The sequence below is a fragment of the Neoarius graeffei genome, chromosome 20 (genome assembly GCF_027579695.1).
Source record: "Neoarius graeffei isolate fNeoGra1 chromosome 20, fNeoGra1.pri, whole genome shotgun sequence".
NCBI classification, from domain to species: Eukaryota; Metazoa; Chordata; class Actinopteri; order Siluriformes; family Ariidae; genus Neoarius; species Neoarius graeffei.
This window is the reverse complement of record NC_083588.1, coordinates 36,806,376-36,823,689: the sequence shown is the minus strand read 5'-3', so window position 1 is coordinate 36,823,689 and position 17,314 is coordinate 36,806,376. Positions and strand designations below refer to the sequence as shown.

Genomic DNA, 17,314 nt, shown 5'->3' with positions numbered 1-17,314 from the left:
TGCTTTTGTGCTGACGCTACAATAGCCTACTATCAAAATAAATATCCCCCGTAACATTTCCCGTTTTCTACTCATCTTTCTGTGATTGCCCCTCTTTCCCACGGTTGTATGTTGTGGGTGTGGCATTAGGTGGGAAAAGTGCTTTTTAGGGATTCATCAGATCATTCAACTGAGAGATAACAGAGCTGGTTCGGACCAAGCTGAGAAATATATTCGCTATGCAGAGAATAACGGCGTTTTTTAAAAGCAATGATGGTGGAAACAAGAATAAAATAACGGACGAGGAAGAAAGTGTAGTGAAGAAAGCTAGAACGACGGGAGAAGGTGCGGGAAAATTATATAATGAGATGGAAAGCACACACCCCAGTGCAAACATTTAGATGGGAACATACAGCACAGCAGAAAAACAAATAATATACAGTATATACAAATGGTGCATGTCACAACACAGCAGAAAAACAAAGAATATATATACACAACTGGGCGTGTTGAGTTGCAGATGTTAATTGCACATTAGTTATAGAAACTCAGTTCAGCTAAAAAAACTCAGGATATTGCACTGTATTTAGTATTGCATTGTATTGGGTATGGATGTAAAAGTGTAGAAATATAAATATAAAATATACAAAAGCTATAAAAACTAAAAAGTTGCTCTGTGAGGTTGCACTGTAATAAGTATTGCACTGTATCAGGTAAGTGTGAGAATATTGTCCTTTTAGGTCCTTGTTGGTGCATTGTTGCACCTGCCAGAAGTGGCATCAGTCAGTGCATGTAATTAGCCTTTTTCACATTACGTCACTTGCAGAAGAACCTCACATCCGTTTTCAGCCTTTTGAATGGAAGAAGAGGCGGCATGCTAATCTGCTGGCTAACAAGTAGCAACCATAGAAAGTCAGTAAACTTCCTTTCCAAAACAAGGCAGATAGGTGACTGGAATGGTCGCTAACAATACGTTATGATAAACAACAATGCACAATATTATTATCAATCTTATCTGTGAATGACACAGTTTTGTTAACATATGTTGCCGCCGTATACCTCTTCTTCCATTCAAAAGGCTGAAAACAGATATGAGTTCCCCTGCAAGTGACGTAATGTGAAAGAGGCTAATTGTTCAAGGTGGTTATGGCCTGTGGGGAAAAAACTGTTTATGAGTCTGTTGGTCCTTGCTTTGATGCACCTGTAACGCCTGCCTGAGGGCAGCAAGTCAAAGAACTCAGAGCCAGGGTGGGAGCTGTCCTTGATGATGTTGTTAGCTCTGCTGAGCTCTGCTCTCTGTTTAGCTACTGTTTGTTCATTCATTCAGTTGTTCGTTATTCATTTGTTTGTTCATTCATTCATTCTCAATTGAATTTTGCGTTTTATGTGTTGGTGTGTCTAAGGTTTATGCTGCAATAAACCTTTAAAATGAAAACCTACTTGTGCTTGTGCCCCCATTTTTTTCCCTGTGCTCCTAAAATTTTTAACTTAGGAGCACATGTGCTCCTGAAAAAAAAACGTTAGTGTAGAGCCCTGAACCTGCTTAAAACCCAGGTCAACACCTCGAGCTTAATAACTGCCCAACAGCAACACTGCTTTAAGCAAGACAAAAAAGTACAAGACTATCATCTGACATCAAAACAAAAAATTCCAGCAATTTGTTGTGACTGACAAATACAATACTGTCCATCTCACAGGTCGTGTATGAGCACGTGTGCGCAAGTGTATGTATTCATGCACATATGAATCTGCCTGTGGAATCATGGTGGTTTAACGTTAAGCTAGCTAGTCAATGAAGCTTTACCTGACATGTTAGCAAAATCTTTTCAAACTCAATCATATTGGGTAGCTAACGTTACTAGAAAAGAAAGATTTCTACATTTTGTTTATTTGGCAAGATTATGCTAAAACATTTCTGAAAGGACTTCAGATAAGTTAACGTTATTCATGTTAGCGGAACTCCGTTTTTACATGCTAACTAACAGCGTCCAAGTTAACTATGTGTTCTCGTTAGCCGTGGACAATGGCAATTTGGTGGGAAAATCCATAGAAAGTCATTTGACTAACCAGACTGCATAGCTATTGCAATGTTATCGCTAGCTCTAAAAGCACAGACAAGTTCACTGCAAGCTTTCTCTTGGATTAAAACGTATAGATACCTCAATATGCTTCTGCAGGTTGGACGGCAAGTTTTTGTAGGCTGTGATGTGCTCCGTTTTAGGCAAACAAAGCAAACATTTAAAACCAAACAACTCTTTATTCCTTTTGGAAAACTGAAACATGGGTTCTAGCTATAGAACTGTGGGTGTGTGCATTCCCCAGAAGTACTGCCTCCTTCCATTCTGCCATCAACTGATTGTGTTAAATAATGCTGCGGAGAAATCACTGATGTTGATTTTATCCAGTCTATGGACATGACGTGACCCTAGTGATTACTGATAGGCTCTCACTGTCACCTGCGAAAAAAACAATCACGTTTTAGAAAAGAAAAAAACCATCCACTTTCAAAGCTGCTTCATAGTAATGAGTAACGAGGACCTTGAGAGAAAGGTAGTGGAGTAAAAAGTACAATATTTGTCTTTCAAATGTAGTGTAGCCCAGGGTTATTTTATAACTCCTGATGCTTACACTGGGTACTGCTTAATGTATTGTTTATGTTAGCTGCAGACCTACACGGTATAGCTATAGTCCCTCTTTTACACACATACACGGCACTGCTAGTTATTTTCCACTGACCATTAAGTATTGTTACTTTGTTTCATTTACACGGTTTGTGCGAGAGCACTAAGTGGGTAGACCTAACTCTATAGCTGATAGAATAAATAATTATCATAGGTCAAGTTTATGGTCAGTTTCACTGTCCTCCTATCAGAGCACCCAGTGGGTGGGATCTGGTGGGGAGAGAGGTGTAACGAACACATACACGGCAGACTGGGAGAGGATTTGGGTGAAGAGAACGGGATCTTCACGAGAGAGAGAGAGAATCGGACCTAGCTACTTTTAACCAGTTGCTAGTAGCCTAGCTACTCTTAACTACACTGGGGTTCAGCTCGCGCCTGCTAACAAGCTAGTTGCTAGCCGTCCATCTTGCTGTGGTAATTGTAGTATAGTATTAGTATTGTTTATTCACCTTGCATAGGAGTTGTTTGATAGCGCCTCGAGCTACCGGGACGCTCGAGGTTCCTCAGACAGCTGACGTGGGACATATGTGGCCTGATAGCGCCTCGAGCTACCAGGCGGCCCGAGGTTCCTCAGGTTAACCATCGAGGGAGCAGCATCGAGGGGGAGTGCACTCTGACTGACTGACTGACTGACTGACCGTGTGAGTTGAAATGTTGCTGAGCGAGACATCGGAGCGACTGTCACGTGAACTATGAGTAAGATACCTGCTTTGGCGAGGATCCTCACCGATTTTGTGAGGAGTTTTAAACAGGCCTGCAATGGGGGCTTTTCTTTTCTTTTCCTTGTGTTATGCCGGCTTTTCTGTGATCACATTTACGTGTAGTTTGAGTGACGTCACTGCAGTATTTTAAGCATTCTAGTTAACGGTACTGAGTGTTGTATTGTGTGCGCTTATCCATCCTGTTGGGCTCATATCAGTTGCAAAGAGTTAAGGGGTGTTCACACAGCAACTTTTACTCTGGTGTAGCACCGGGGCTGCCCCGGTAGAGCATTCACACGGTACAAAGTTATACCGGTGTAGCCCCTGAAAGCCGCTTAAACAGGTGCAAATCTAACCCTGCTCGGGAGGTGGTTTAAGAAATTTACTCCGGAGTAAATGCTAGTTTGCGGGGCAGCACCGATATAAAATGGGACATCTGAATGCTACAGGGGTAGACTCGCTACGCGTGAGGAGAGTTGATTACATACAGGCATTGCATAATTTGCATCCTGGTATTTTGCGCTTCCAAAATGGCGAATATCAACAACAACAGAACTGCGTGTCTTCCAGTGTTGCCAGATTGGGCGGTTTTAAGTGCATTTTGGCAGATTTGAACATATTTTGGGCTGGAAAACGTCAGCAGTATCTGGCAACACTGGTGTCTTCATCCACGTTGTTTTCCTGGTGCTTGGTGATGCCATGACAACCGGGAAAAGGAAGTACATTTTCACGCATGCTGCGCATATTTCATTTCCGCATTATTACTATCATATAGCACGGTCGCAAAAACTGCCGTGTGATCGCAAGTGGGGCTGCACCGGTGCTAACACGCTTCTCTCTAGTAAGCAGGTTTGTGACGTGTGAACGCTCCACAAAATTTACACCAGTGTAAGACATATCGCAACAAAATACATCGGTGCAGCATCGATGCAAATATGTGCCGTGTGAACACCCCTTTAGACACTGGGAGTTTATCCATATTTGAATCACTAGTTTTTGACACTTGAAAATATTTGTTTACACTGTCTGAATTTTCACACGGGAGTCTTTTCTATACAGATCGAACATATAGCTGTTCAATACATTTGTATTATAGTCTTTCATCATATTTAATCATTTGATATACATTTAAAGCACCCAATAGCCGGATAACTATTATATACTGTTCAGCCTTTTATTATTGAGTCAGCATCTTTTTGCCTTTTTATATATTTAAATAGGCGACTTTATTATATTGCCATAGGGCTATTGTTTTACAACCTTTAATAAGGCCACCTTTTAACACACATTTCACACATTTGTACTGATATTCTCACTGTTAATGAGAGATCTTTGGCTCAGGTCTTGTAGAGTATCCAGGCAAGGGGTATTGTCACACTGTGTCTTGTTATAATACACTTTATTATACTCTCTCTTTTTATACTGCCTCTGTGTCCACTCACTGGTTAGCATAGCAAGTTTAAGTTGTCGTATCAAGTGTACTGTATGGGTGGTTAAGTCTCATAGTTTACTTAAAAGGCTTAACAGGTGAGAACCTAACCCACGGACCCAGGTTACACTTATTACACCCCTCTGAGGGAAAAGAGGGCTACAGTAAAGTTCAGGCATGAAAACGGGTCAGGGGTGAAAAAGGTGAGAAGGGTACGCGAGTGGTGACGTGGCCTCTGGTGTTGTTTTATTTTGTTTGGGGGGGTCCTCCCCCAGAATAAATATTATAGTCTCCTTACTAAGTATACTGTATCGACATTTGCACAAGGACATACAGTACAAATACAAATTCAAATACATGTAGTTAGTGAAATTACGCCCTGGAAAAAAATGCGAATAATAGAACGAAGAAAGTGGAGAACACACAAGGAATAGTGATCATTTTTTCCTTTTATTTGCCTGGACCACCAGTGTCTCCATGGCCCGCTTTCGCTGAGTTGCCACATGTTTCAGCCTTGCCCGCTTCTCTCCTTCAGCAGTCTGTTTCTTGGCCTGCTGAGCACTGCAAGTTGCTTGAGAGCCATACTTGCTCTGCTGCTTTTCCTCCTTGTTCACCCTCTGCTGGTGTTTGTATGTGGCTGCTGCAGAGTTAATGTTCTTGCACAATGTTCTGTCCACTTCCCCAAACTTCACGTCCTCCCTTCTAAAGAGCTGCATAGCTGTCTTCCCCCTGGACATCAGCATGTACTTGACCGTCTGTATTGCATTAAATGTTTCCACATTCATGTTGCCACTCCTTTGATCAATTACATCATTCATCAGAGTAAATGAGGACTCGACTCTAGGTCCATGAAAGATGGAGAGGCAACACTTAACCAGTGCACCCAGGGAGGGGTACTTGTCTGGTTTGTCAAAGACATGACCCCACCACTCCATGATGCTTTCTCCCTCCTTGAAGCTGGGGATGGTCAGGTCAACACTGAACCGCACAAGTTCCCTCTGGATATCCTGGTCTGCTGGCAAGAGGTGCCCCAGCATACCACTCAGCCTGCCAAGATATGGAAGTACCTGCAGCTTTCAGTTCTTTTTAAATCAAGGCTGAATACTTTCTTCTTTGCTGCTGTCTTTTATTAAATCAAATTTGAGACTTTTAATTTGATTTCTTTCAGCACGGACAGCACTACAAAATGGCGTCTCCACTATACAGTGCCCTATATAGTGAGTAGGGAGTGATTTCGGACACAGGGATTGTCAAAAGACGCGCGCACCCTCTTTCGAATGCTGACGTAATCAAGCCGGAAGTTTTGTTTGTTTTGATAGCAATCAGGAAAGTTTGAAAAAAGTAGGAAATTCAGTCCGATGACTCAATCCAGCTTCCAGCTTCTGGTGGTCTGGTCTGCACTCTGATTGATGTGTGCACGCTCTGGCCAGCAGGAGAAGAGGCGCGAAATGATGCTGCTTGCCCTTCGCAGCGAGATGTACTCGTCGCTATGGCGTCAATATCAAAGCAGGAGGAGGAGGTGCAAACCGGCACGAACTGTCTATGGGTGCGAAGCGACCTCCTTGCCCTTTGGGTCAATATCAAACACCCCCCCACACACAAAATTTTTTTTCTCATCGGATCTACACGATTCACGTAGGTCACCAATTTTGGTTTCAAAACGGCGAATTTCGCTGAAAGGTGAGGGATTTTCATGTATGAAAGTTAAAGTCACAAGTTTCCAAAAAAAAATAATACTCAAGTAAAGTACAAATACTCAAAAAGTGTACTTAAGTGCAGTACTCAAGTAAATGTACTTTGTTACTGTCCTAGGGTTGGGTATTGAAAGGGTTTCATTCGATACCGATGCCAAATCGATACTTTCAAAATGGTGCCGGTTCCTAAACGGTATTTAAATCGGTACTTTCAAAAAAAAAAAAAGCAGCACACACAGAATTTGTAATGAAGCAATGACTTTTTATTCCTAAGGCAAAGTCCAAGGTCAAATTGAACAACAGATTACTTTAAATCCCTTAAATAATAAATAAAAAAGATAAAAGAAATCAAATTCACATTGTACTGTACTTCAACAATTGTACACAACTGTACAGTACATTAACTTATTCTAATGACTAGCAATGCCAGTGCACATGGAACAGGATAATGAAATGCCAAATGTTCCATGAAATGAAAGGCGTAACTAGAAAGACCACAAAATATAAATTCATTTAAAATATCAATTAATTCATTAATTTATTTTGAATATGCCACGTAATGCTGTTCTCATAAACTCCGCATTTAGGACTATCGTTATTCATATGCTGAGCTGTTTTTTGCTACCGACTAAACAGCAACATTTCATAGGCTTACAACCAGAGTTGAACGCATTTAATGCGATTGATTCGTTGTGCCTTCTTAACGTGTACAACACTTGCTCATCAAATATGACTTACCTAACCTGTCAGCCTGACAAACGCATTTTCACACAAGCTGTGAGACTGCATCTGTGCTACTCGAAACATTTACGCCTACATTTAACAATAGGAATTGGCATGCATCAATTGTTTAGCAGTGTTAAAAAATATTCACTTGAAGAGCAAATGCTGCTATTATCATCATCCAGTATGTACACGCTAGCTGGGCTGGGAGCTCCATCGCTTGGGCTGGGCATAGGGACTCCCACGTTGGATGCTTCCGATGTACTTGCTATAGGGTCACGTTCACGGAGGCTGTCAAAAACGGTGCAAGCTTCGGCCTTTAGATGGATTCCATGTGTGACCAAATGTTTCATTAAATTTGACGTGTTCCCGCTTTTGCACGAAAATGTCCTCAAACGTTTGTTGCACGTGGAAGTTTCAGCATCCTTTCTTGTAAAATGTAACCATATATTGGAACGTTTTGCTTGAGACATCTTGACCTTTCTGCCTGCTGAATATGGTGCTGCTGTTAACAGTGAACACCAGAGGGCGCAGCTGTGTATTTTGTGGCACCGAAATGAGGCACCGAAATTCATGTTGTATTTCGGACTGATTACTACCGTTGATGTTTGCCCCGGTGCCATACCTGTACCGAGTTTCGGTACCCAACCCTATACTGTCCACCTCTGGAGGTGCCACTATTGTCTCCTATTTCACTAAGATTTCAAGTGCAGTCATAACTACATTACATTACATTAGAGGCATGCTTATCCAGAGCAACATACAACAAGAACCTGACATACCCACAGTTGACAGTCTAGGGAGCATTTGGGGGTTAGGTGCCTTGCTCAAGGCACTTCAGCCATTCCTGCTGGTCCAGGAAATCAAACTGGCAACCTTTTGGTCCCAAAGCTGCTTCTCTAACCATTAGGCCATGGTTTCCCACAACTAAACAAATAATTTGTTTCACAATTTCAATGAACTTTGTGTTTATTCAAAAACATGCTCTTCCCCAAGCGAGCCCAGACTTGATCACGAGTACAGCATCAACCGTTCTGGCCAAGTGTGAGAAAAAGTTTCAGATTTGGAAAAACATCTGGCTATGGGTGGTAAAAGAGAGCAACTGGACTTGCTTGAAAATTCTTGAAGACGTTTCACCTCTCATCCGAAAGGCTTCTTCAGTTCTGTCTGACTGGTAGGGAGTATCAGGTATTTATCCTCTCATGGATGAAAAGCTCATCTAAGGTGTCGTTGAGTCATCCTGTTGGCGTGGGTCACTGGGGGCTGAATGTGAATGGCCTCAAGAGTCGTTAGGGTGATCAATGGATTGCCCGTTAAGGTGATCAATGGAATGCTGATTCTCTCTGTCCTCCTGTGAGCCACTGAAAACAGCTGGGTTTTGGTGTGCATTCAGTTGTCTGGGAAGTGTGCCAAGGACTGCATTGTAGGTGGCTGATAAATTATGTCTTAGACCCCCACCTCTGTTCAGTGATGGCCGTTCCAGGTTGACAAAAATGGCTTCTTTAACTCCTCGCTCATACCAACGATCCTCTCTGGCTAAAATGCGTACGTTGGAATCCTGAAATGAGTGTCCTTTGTTGTTAAGATGAAGGTAGACAGCAGAGTCCTGGCCTGAGGAACTGGCTCTCCTGTGTTGAGCCATACGCCTGTGAAGCGGTTGCTTGGTTTCACCAATATACGAGTCCGTGCATTGCTCACTGCACTGAATTGCATACACCACGTTGTCCTGTTTGTGTCTGGGTATTCTGTCCTTAGGGTGGACCAATTTCTGCTTCAGGGTGTTACTGGGTCTGAAACGTACCGGAATGTTGTGTTTGTAGAAAATCCTCCTGAGTTTCTCAGATAGACCAGAAATGTAGGGAATGACAATGTTCTTGCGTTTGTTCCTGTTATCCTCCTTGTCCGTTATGTTCCTTTTCCTGCTCTTGAAGAAAGACCAGTTGGGATACCCACAGTTCTGAAGTGCTTTCCTGATGTGATTCTGCTCCTTCTCTTTTCCTTCTACCGTTGTAGGGATGTTCTGAGCCCTGTGTTGCAAGGTCCTAATGACCCCCAATTTGTGTTCCAGTGGGTGGTGAGAATCGAAGAGTAGGTACTGGTCCGTGTGTGTGGGTTTCCGGTAGACCTCGATGCTAAGGCTTCTGTCTTGTCTAATGTGTACATCACAATCCAAGAAGGCTAGATTATTCCCACTTACGTCCTCCCGAGTGAAATTGATGTTGATATCCACTGCATTGATGTGTTTAGAGAAGGCTTCCACTTCATGGGCTTTGATTTTAACCCAGGTGTCATCCACGTATCTGAACCAGTGGCTGGGAGCAACTCCTGAAAAAGTGGTCAAAGCTTTATGTTCCACTTCCTCCATGTAAAGATTGGCCACAATAGGGGACACCGGTGAGCCCATGGCACATCCATGCTTCTGTCTGTAGAAACTTTCATTAAACTGGAAATAAGTGGTAGTCAGGCAGAGGTCAAGCAGGGTGCAAATCTGGTCCGTGGTGAGGTTCGTTCTATCCAGTAAGGTGTTGTCTTGAAGGAGTCGTTTTCTAACAGCTTCAACTGCTTCTGTGGTGGGAATGCAGGTGAAAAGAGAAGTGACATATACGGACTCGTATATTGGTGAAACCAAGCAACCGCTTCACAGGCGTATGGCTCAACACAGGAGAGCCAGTTCCTCAGGCCAGGACTCTGCTGTCTACCTTCATCTTAACAACAAAGGACACTCATTTCAGGATTCCAACGTACGCATTTTAGCCAGAGAGGATCGTTGGTATGAGCGAGGAGTTAAAGAAGCCATTTTTGTCAACCTGGAACGGCCATCACTGAACAGAGGTGGGGGTCTAAGACATAATTTATCAGCCACCTACAATGCAGTCCTTGGCACACTTCCCAGACAACTGAATGCACACCAAAACCCAGCTGTTTTCAGTGGCTCACAGGAGGACAGAGAGAATCAGCATTCCATTGATCACCTTAACGGGCAATCCATTGATCACCCTAACGACTCTTGAGGCCATTCACATTCAGCCCCCAGTGACCCACGCCAACAGGATGACTCAACGACACCTTAGATGAGCTTTTCATCCATGAGAGGATAAATACCTGATACTCCCTACCAGTCAGACAGAACTGAAGAAGCCTTTCGGATGAGAGGTGAAACGTCTTCAAGAATTTTCAAGCAAGTCCAGTTGCTCTCTTTTACCACCCATAGTTACTATGACCTGGATGACTGAGAATATTCACAGACAAAAAAAACATCTGGCCCTTTTCCACTTTCCAACTTCCTAATTTTGGTGAGTCTGTGTGCATTATTGCCTCAGATTCCTGTTCTTAGCTGACAGACATGGAACCCGCAGTGACACTCTGCTGTTATAGTCCATCTGCCTCAAAGTTTGATACGTTGTGCATTCTGAGCTGCTTTTCTGCTCACCATAGTTGTAAAGAGTGGTTGTTTGAGTTACTGTAACCATCCTGTCATCTCAAAAAGTCTGTCCATTCTCTTTTGACCTCTCTCAACAGGACATTTCTGCCTACAGAACTACTGCTCACTGGATTTTTTTTTTCTTTTTTGTTATCGTTGTTTATTATTGTTGTTTTCGTCTGTGATCACTTTCACCAGTGTCCACCATTATTGACACCCTGTGGAATTAAGTGACATTTACAACTGTTATGGATCGATCTTTGTGTGACATTGTTGAAGTAGATGAAGTCCTTTATAAAGATAAATGTGCCGTGACTTATAATAAATTTTTTTCTGATTCATAACAGAATGGAATGCTTATAGAGTATTTAGAATCCTATTGCAATAAATAGACCAGAATTAAATTCCTAGCATATAAAAAAATTACATGCTTGAAATATTCAGGTTTTTCTATTCCATTCTATTTTTTTGCAGATTGTTGTAAATAGGCGGCACGGTGGTGTAGTGGTTAGCGCTGTCGCCTCACAGCAAGAAGGTCCGGGTTCGAGCCCCGTGGCCAGCAAGGGCCTTTCTGTGCGGAGTTTTCATGTTCTCCCCGTGGGTTTCCTCCGGGTGCTCCGGTTTCCCCCACAGTCCAAAGACATGCAGGTTAGGTTAACTGGTGACTCTAAATTGACTGTAGGTGTGAATGTGAGTGTGAATGGTTGTCTGTGTCTATGTGTCAGCCCTGTGATGACCTGGCGACTTGTCCAGGGTGTACCCCGCCTTTCACCCATAGTCAGCTGGGATAGGCTCCAGCTTGCCTGCGACCCTGTAGAACAGGATAAAGTGGCTAGAGATAATGAGATGAGACGAGAATAATTATAATACTACAGGAGTGATTCAGCATGTTATTTTACTTTAGTAGGTTGATGTAAACGGAATGGTAAGTTACATAACTACTGTTTTGTAACTTCAGCAAAGTTTGTGTAATTCACCAAAGTTTTCATCTGAGAATGTGATTTAAAAATCTTATCTTACCTCGAAAGAAATGAATAGTTTACACTCAGAAGCGCTTCTTTAGAGTTTTCATGCAGGTCAAAGCTGTTTCTTTTCTCAGCTTGAATGTTGCTGTATAGAGAAAGTTTCCAGAGTCACGACTTACCTGCTTGGAAGTGATCTTTAAAGATCTCTCCTCCGTCAAATGTACAAAAAGACATGGCCTTAAACTGTTGGCGGTAAAAGAGAGCAACTGGACTTGCTTGTTTCAACACGAAACTTCTCTCTCCAAAAACAGACTGTGATGTGTTCGCTGCCCGACGCGACTCGACGGTTTGACGGCACGTTCAGACCACGTGACCACTTTTGGCACAACTGTGCAGCAGTGGTTATTCTCAACTCAACCTCACGGTGGCAGCATTTACTAAAACACTGCAGGTGAAGTAGGTCGTTCAAAAAAACAAACAAACAAACGCTATCACAATCCATCTTGACCAGATGACTGCAAAAATTGTTAAAGCTATTTTTTGTACTGGCTTATATTTATGCAAATGTGGCTTCATCTAAATATGTACCAATCTGCACATTGAATAAAATAAAAAATCTCATCTTTTCTTGTTAGAATTAAAATATCTATTGCACGATGATGACGCTCTCGCGCTCGAGAATGAAATGTCATTTCTGCATTTTTTTAAACAAGAAAATATCACTCACTGTTATTAAAAAGGATTTTGTTTATAATATACAGCGGGGAAGGGCGGCACGGTGGTGTAGTGGTTAACGCTGTCGCCTCACAGCAAGAAGGTCCTGGGTTTCTGTGTGGAGTTTGCATGTTCTCCCCGTGTCCGCGTGGGTTTCCTCCGGGTGCTCCGGTTTCCCCCACAGTCCAAAGACATGCAGGTTAGGTTAACTGGTGACTCTAAATTGACCGTAGGTGTGAATGGTTGTCTGTGTCTATGTGTCAGCCCTGTGATGACCTGGCGACTTGTCCAGGGTGTACCCCGCCTTTCGCCCGTAGTCAGCTGGGATAGGCTCCCTGTAGAAGGATAAAGCGGCTAGAGATAATGAGATGAGATGAGATGAGATACAGCGGGGAAAATAAGTATTGAATGCGTCACCATCCATCTGTTACCTGTAGCCGCTTATCCTGTTCTACAGGGTCACAGGCAAGCTGGAGCCCATTCCAGCTGACTATAGGTGAGAGGCAGGGTACACCCTGGACAAGTCGCCAGATCATCGCAGGGACAAACAACCATTCACACCTACGGTCAATTTAGAGCCTCCAATTAACCTAACCTGCATGTCTTTGGACTGTGGGGGAAACCGGAGCACCCGGAGGAAACCCACGCAGACATGGGGAGAGCATGCAAATGTAGCCCATGTGAGATTTATATTCCACCAAAATCCCTTTGTTTTATTGTATTTTCATTGTATATTCAGTTTTGAATGAGTTCTTTTTAGGGAGCTTTTATTTTGGTAGTCGTCTTTTATTTTGACACTGTGTGTGACGCTGTGTTACTGTTATTCGCGCCTCTTTCCTCAGTCAGTTGAAGGTGCTGCTGAGGAGAGGTAAGACTTGGTCGTCACTCCGGTCATTGTTGTGTGAAACACGGTAAAACGTTATGGCCCTTTTCCACTACCCTTTTTCAGCTCACTTCAGCTCGCTTCAGCTCACTTCAGCCCGACACGGCTCGCGTTTCGACTACCAAAAACCAGCACGACTCAGCTCGTTTCAGCCCTGCTTAGCCCCTAAAACTCGCACCGTTTTGGAGTGGGGCTGAAGCGAGCCAAGCCGTGCCGAGTGAGGCTGGGGGCGTGAGCAGACACTCCCCTGTGCACTGATTGGTGAGGAGGAGTGTCCTCACATGCCCACACACGCCCCGCGAGCGCGCTGGGATCTGTAAACACCGCAAACCCGGAAGGAGAAGAATTACGAATTACGAGAATTTCTGAAGCCTTATGCGCCTCGCCTCATCTATACGCTCTTGCCAGTATCTGTCCGCGTTGTCGGTGACAACAAGCCACAGCACCAAGACCAGCAACACTAACGACTCCATGTCCTCCATGTTTATTGTTTACTATTCGGGTCGTGAGACTACCGCTTAAAAGCTCACTGATGTCACTGTTTGCGCTGCTTAACGACATCACCTGACGTCCACCCACTTTCGCTAACTCCACCCAATGTGTCCACCCACTTCCAGCCAGCACGGTTCAGCGCGGTTGTAGTCGAAATGCAACCCCAACAGCCCCGCTCAGCTCGACTCAGCACGGCACGGCTCAGCCCGACTCAGCCGCGTTTGTAGTGGAAAAGCGGCATTTGAGACTTGTATGTTACTTTGTGTGTGCATGTTAAACCGGAGCGAAGTTGCTGTACTTATATTAATATGTTTCACACACAGGGTTCCCGCGGGGTCTAAAAAAGTCTAAAAAAGTCTAAAATTCAGAAAGTTAAATTTTAGGCCTTAAAATGTCTAAAAAACACACATATTTTCATCCCAGGTCTAAAATTCTTACATCCGCTCAGTCCGTTCCTAGAAGTGCCTGCAAAACATTAATAAAAAATGTGCAGGTTGCGTTGTTGTCTGCCTGCTAAAAAACTTCAATCACCGATGATCGCGGCGAGTATGCAACAGTCCAGCAGGCTCATGACACGAGTGAGGAGCAGAGGTTACGATGGAGCGCTGTGTTAGGCAGTGGCGCACGGATAAAAGAAAATTCAAAAATAGTTGGCAAGATTTTTTTTTTTTTCACGGAAATCGATTCCTCGGCAGTGTGCCTTATCTGTAGACAGAGAGTGGCAGTTTTGAAAGAATACAACATCCGTAGACATTATGAAACAAAACATTTACCTCAGTTTGTGAAATACAGTGGTGAAATAAGAAAGCAGAAGGCTAGCGAACTGTTAGCCAGGCTCAGTGCCCAACAACGCACGTTACTGCAGCCGTCATCTGCTCAAGAAAATGCAACTAAGGCCAGCTATAAGATCAGTGCAATGATCGCGAAATCTGGGAGATCTTTGTCATGTGGAGAGTTTGTTAAAAGTTGCCTGACTGTGGCTGCAGAGACTGTGTCCCCGAGCCAGACACGGGCCTTTTCGCAAATTAGTTTATCATGGAACACAGTTACCTGCCGCATCGAGGACATGGCTGAGGATCTCGGAGAACAAATCGTTGGTAAAGCATCCAGATTTACGGCCTTTTCTATTGCTTGCGATGAGAGCACTGACATATGTGACTATGCACAATTGATGGCATTTTTGCGCGGAGTCAGTGAGGATTTTGAAGTGACACAGGAGCTGGCTGGCCTTGAGACACTTTCAGGTACAACACGAGGGAAATGTTGTGTTGTGTTCTATATTGCTCAGTTCACATTGTCCAATTCCATACCTAATACTCAATCTAATTTCACATTCCGTCTAAAGTAAATTCTCTCTGTTAGGACTTGGACTGTTTTGGCCTCTAGAGGCCGCTGTTATTTCCTTTTCGTGTCATATTTATTTTGGCCTCTAGAGGCCGCCACTGTTCCTGTGTTTTGTGGGTTTTTTTTGTTAATTGCCTGTTAGTCCTAATTATCTTCACCTGTGTCCTTTATTAGTTTGTGTATTTATACTCCTGAGTTCAGTCCTCTTGTCACGGAGTCTTTGTGCTGTTATGTTTATCTCCAGTTTTCTTTGTACTGTGTTTTGTGGATCTTCTGAGCTTTTGCATTTTTGCCTTTTTCTTTTTGAATTATACTCTTTGTTTTTGTTTTTTTTGTTTTGCCCTGGATTGTATATAGTGTACATAGTATAAATAAACCTTTTGTTACTTTTTCTACTTCCGCCTCACGCCTCTGCATTTGAGTCATTCCCCTGGTGGCCTAGTGGGGGTTTGCTGGATCATCACACCAACGAACCAGGTTCGAATCCCAGCAAAACCCTAACAGAAAGACTCCGTCATGACTGACTCAGCAGAGGCTGCTTCAACTGTCTACCCGGCCAACCTTCAGGGAATTATGGCAGCTTTGACATGCTTCGGAGCGACCATGGACGCTCATGGACGTACGCTCACCAGCCAACGTGAGGCCCTTGCTCGCCATGAGGAACTGCTTCAGCAAATTGGGAAAACCCTGGCACAGCTGACATCTCTGCCTGCATCTCCTGCTCCTGATCCAGTTCCTGCTCCTGATCCAGCTCCCACTCCTGCTCCAGTGCCTCCTGCCATGCTGCCTTCTTCACCTCGTGAACCCAGCCTTCCTGCACCACAGAGGTATGACGGCAAGCACAGTGAGTGCCGAGAGTTCCTTACCCAGTGTCAACTCACCTTTGAGCTTCAGCCTACCACCTACACTACGGATCGCCGCAAGATTGCCTTTGTGATCACCTTATTAGCTGGTAAGGCGCGAGCCTGGGCTACTGCTATCTGGCAAAGACAGGGACCTGAGTGCTTTGATTTCCAGCTGTTTTCTGAAGAGATGCTTCGGGTCTTCGATCAGGCAGACATCAGTACCGACGCAGCCCGAAAGCTCATGTCCATCCGGCAAGGAGGAAGCGTCGCAGATTACGCCATCTCGTTCCGAACACTCGCAGCAGTAAGTGGATGGAACGAGACTGCCCTGGTGTCAGCCTTCCACCATGGTCTGTCTGACCCCATCAAGGACGGTCTGGCCTCTATTGGATGCCCAAGTGACCTCGAAACCCTCATCTCACATGCTATTCGTCTGGACAACAGGATGAGAGAATGCCACCAAGCCTTGAGCCCCCCCAGCCTCCCTACCTCTACCTGGAGACCGTCTACCTCCTTCAGTGACTGTTCAGAACCCATGCAAGTGGGTCGTACTCGCCTCTCCGCATCTGAGAGGGAGCGCAGAAGGAGGGACAAGTGCTGCATCTACTGTGGCAAGCCTGGTCACTTCCGAGCATCATGTCCCGAACTCTTGGGAAAAGGACCGCCCCGTCCAGCCGAGGGAGGGTTGTGATGGGGCCTACTCTCTCTCCCGGACTCCCTGGCCAAGGAATCTACATCCCGGTCTCCATCTCCTGGGGTGAGTCTGTCCACTCTTGTCAAGCTTTGATAGACTCAGGGGCGGCTGGGAACTTTATGGATATTCACTTCGCCCAAAGCATCAATATACCTACTGCACCTCTTGAAGTCCCTCTGTCTGTGTCTGCCCTCGATGGCCAAGCGTTAGGTGATGGAGGAGTCACTCAAGTTACTTCTCCAGTCTTCCTCCAGTCTCAAGGTCACAAGGAAGAAATATCCCTGCACCTGATTCCTTCACCTGAGTTCCCAGTTATTCTAGGCCTTCCTTGGCTTACTCGCCACAACCCTCGCATAGACTGGGTAACAAGCCAGGTTGTGGAATGGGGCCCTGCATGCCATGCCTCTTGTCTGCTCTCTAGCTCTCCTGTGTCTCCTGCCGAGCCCCCTGATCTCACCGAGTTATCTCAAGTTCCCACAGAGTACTGGGATCTCAAGGAGGTATTCAGCAAGAGCAGGGCCGCCGTTCTTCCTCCGCACCGGGCCTACGACTGTGCCATCGACTTGCTCCCTGGGACTACCCCTCCTCGTGGCAGACTGTTTTCCCTCTCTCAGCCAGAACGCAAGGCTATGGAGGAATACCTCAAAGACGCCCTGGTCTCTGGGTTCATTCGACCCTCCACCTCACCTGCTGGTGCCGGCTTCTTCTTTGTCGGCAAGAAGGATGGGGGGCTTCGACCATGTATTGAC

At 44.6% G+C, this 17,314-nt stretch overlaps 1 protein-coding gene across 1 annotated transcript in view; it reads right to left on the bottom strand.

The window, feature by feature from the left end:
- Nucleotides 1–11,954, bottom strand: part of msrb1a (methionine sulfoxide reductase B1a) — a 30,421-nt gene extending 18,467 nt beyond the window's left edge. Inside the window, exon 1 of the mRNA XM_060901616.1 lies at nucleotides 11,773–11,954. Within this exon, the coding sequence (XP_060757599.1) occupies nucleotides 11,773–11,827 (55 nt within the window). The 5' untranslated portion in view covers nucleotides 11,828–11,954. The remainder of the gene's footprint in view (nucleotides 1–11,772) is intronic.
- Between the last annotated feature and the right edge of the window lie 5,360 nt (nucleotides 11,955–17,314).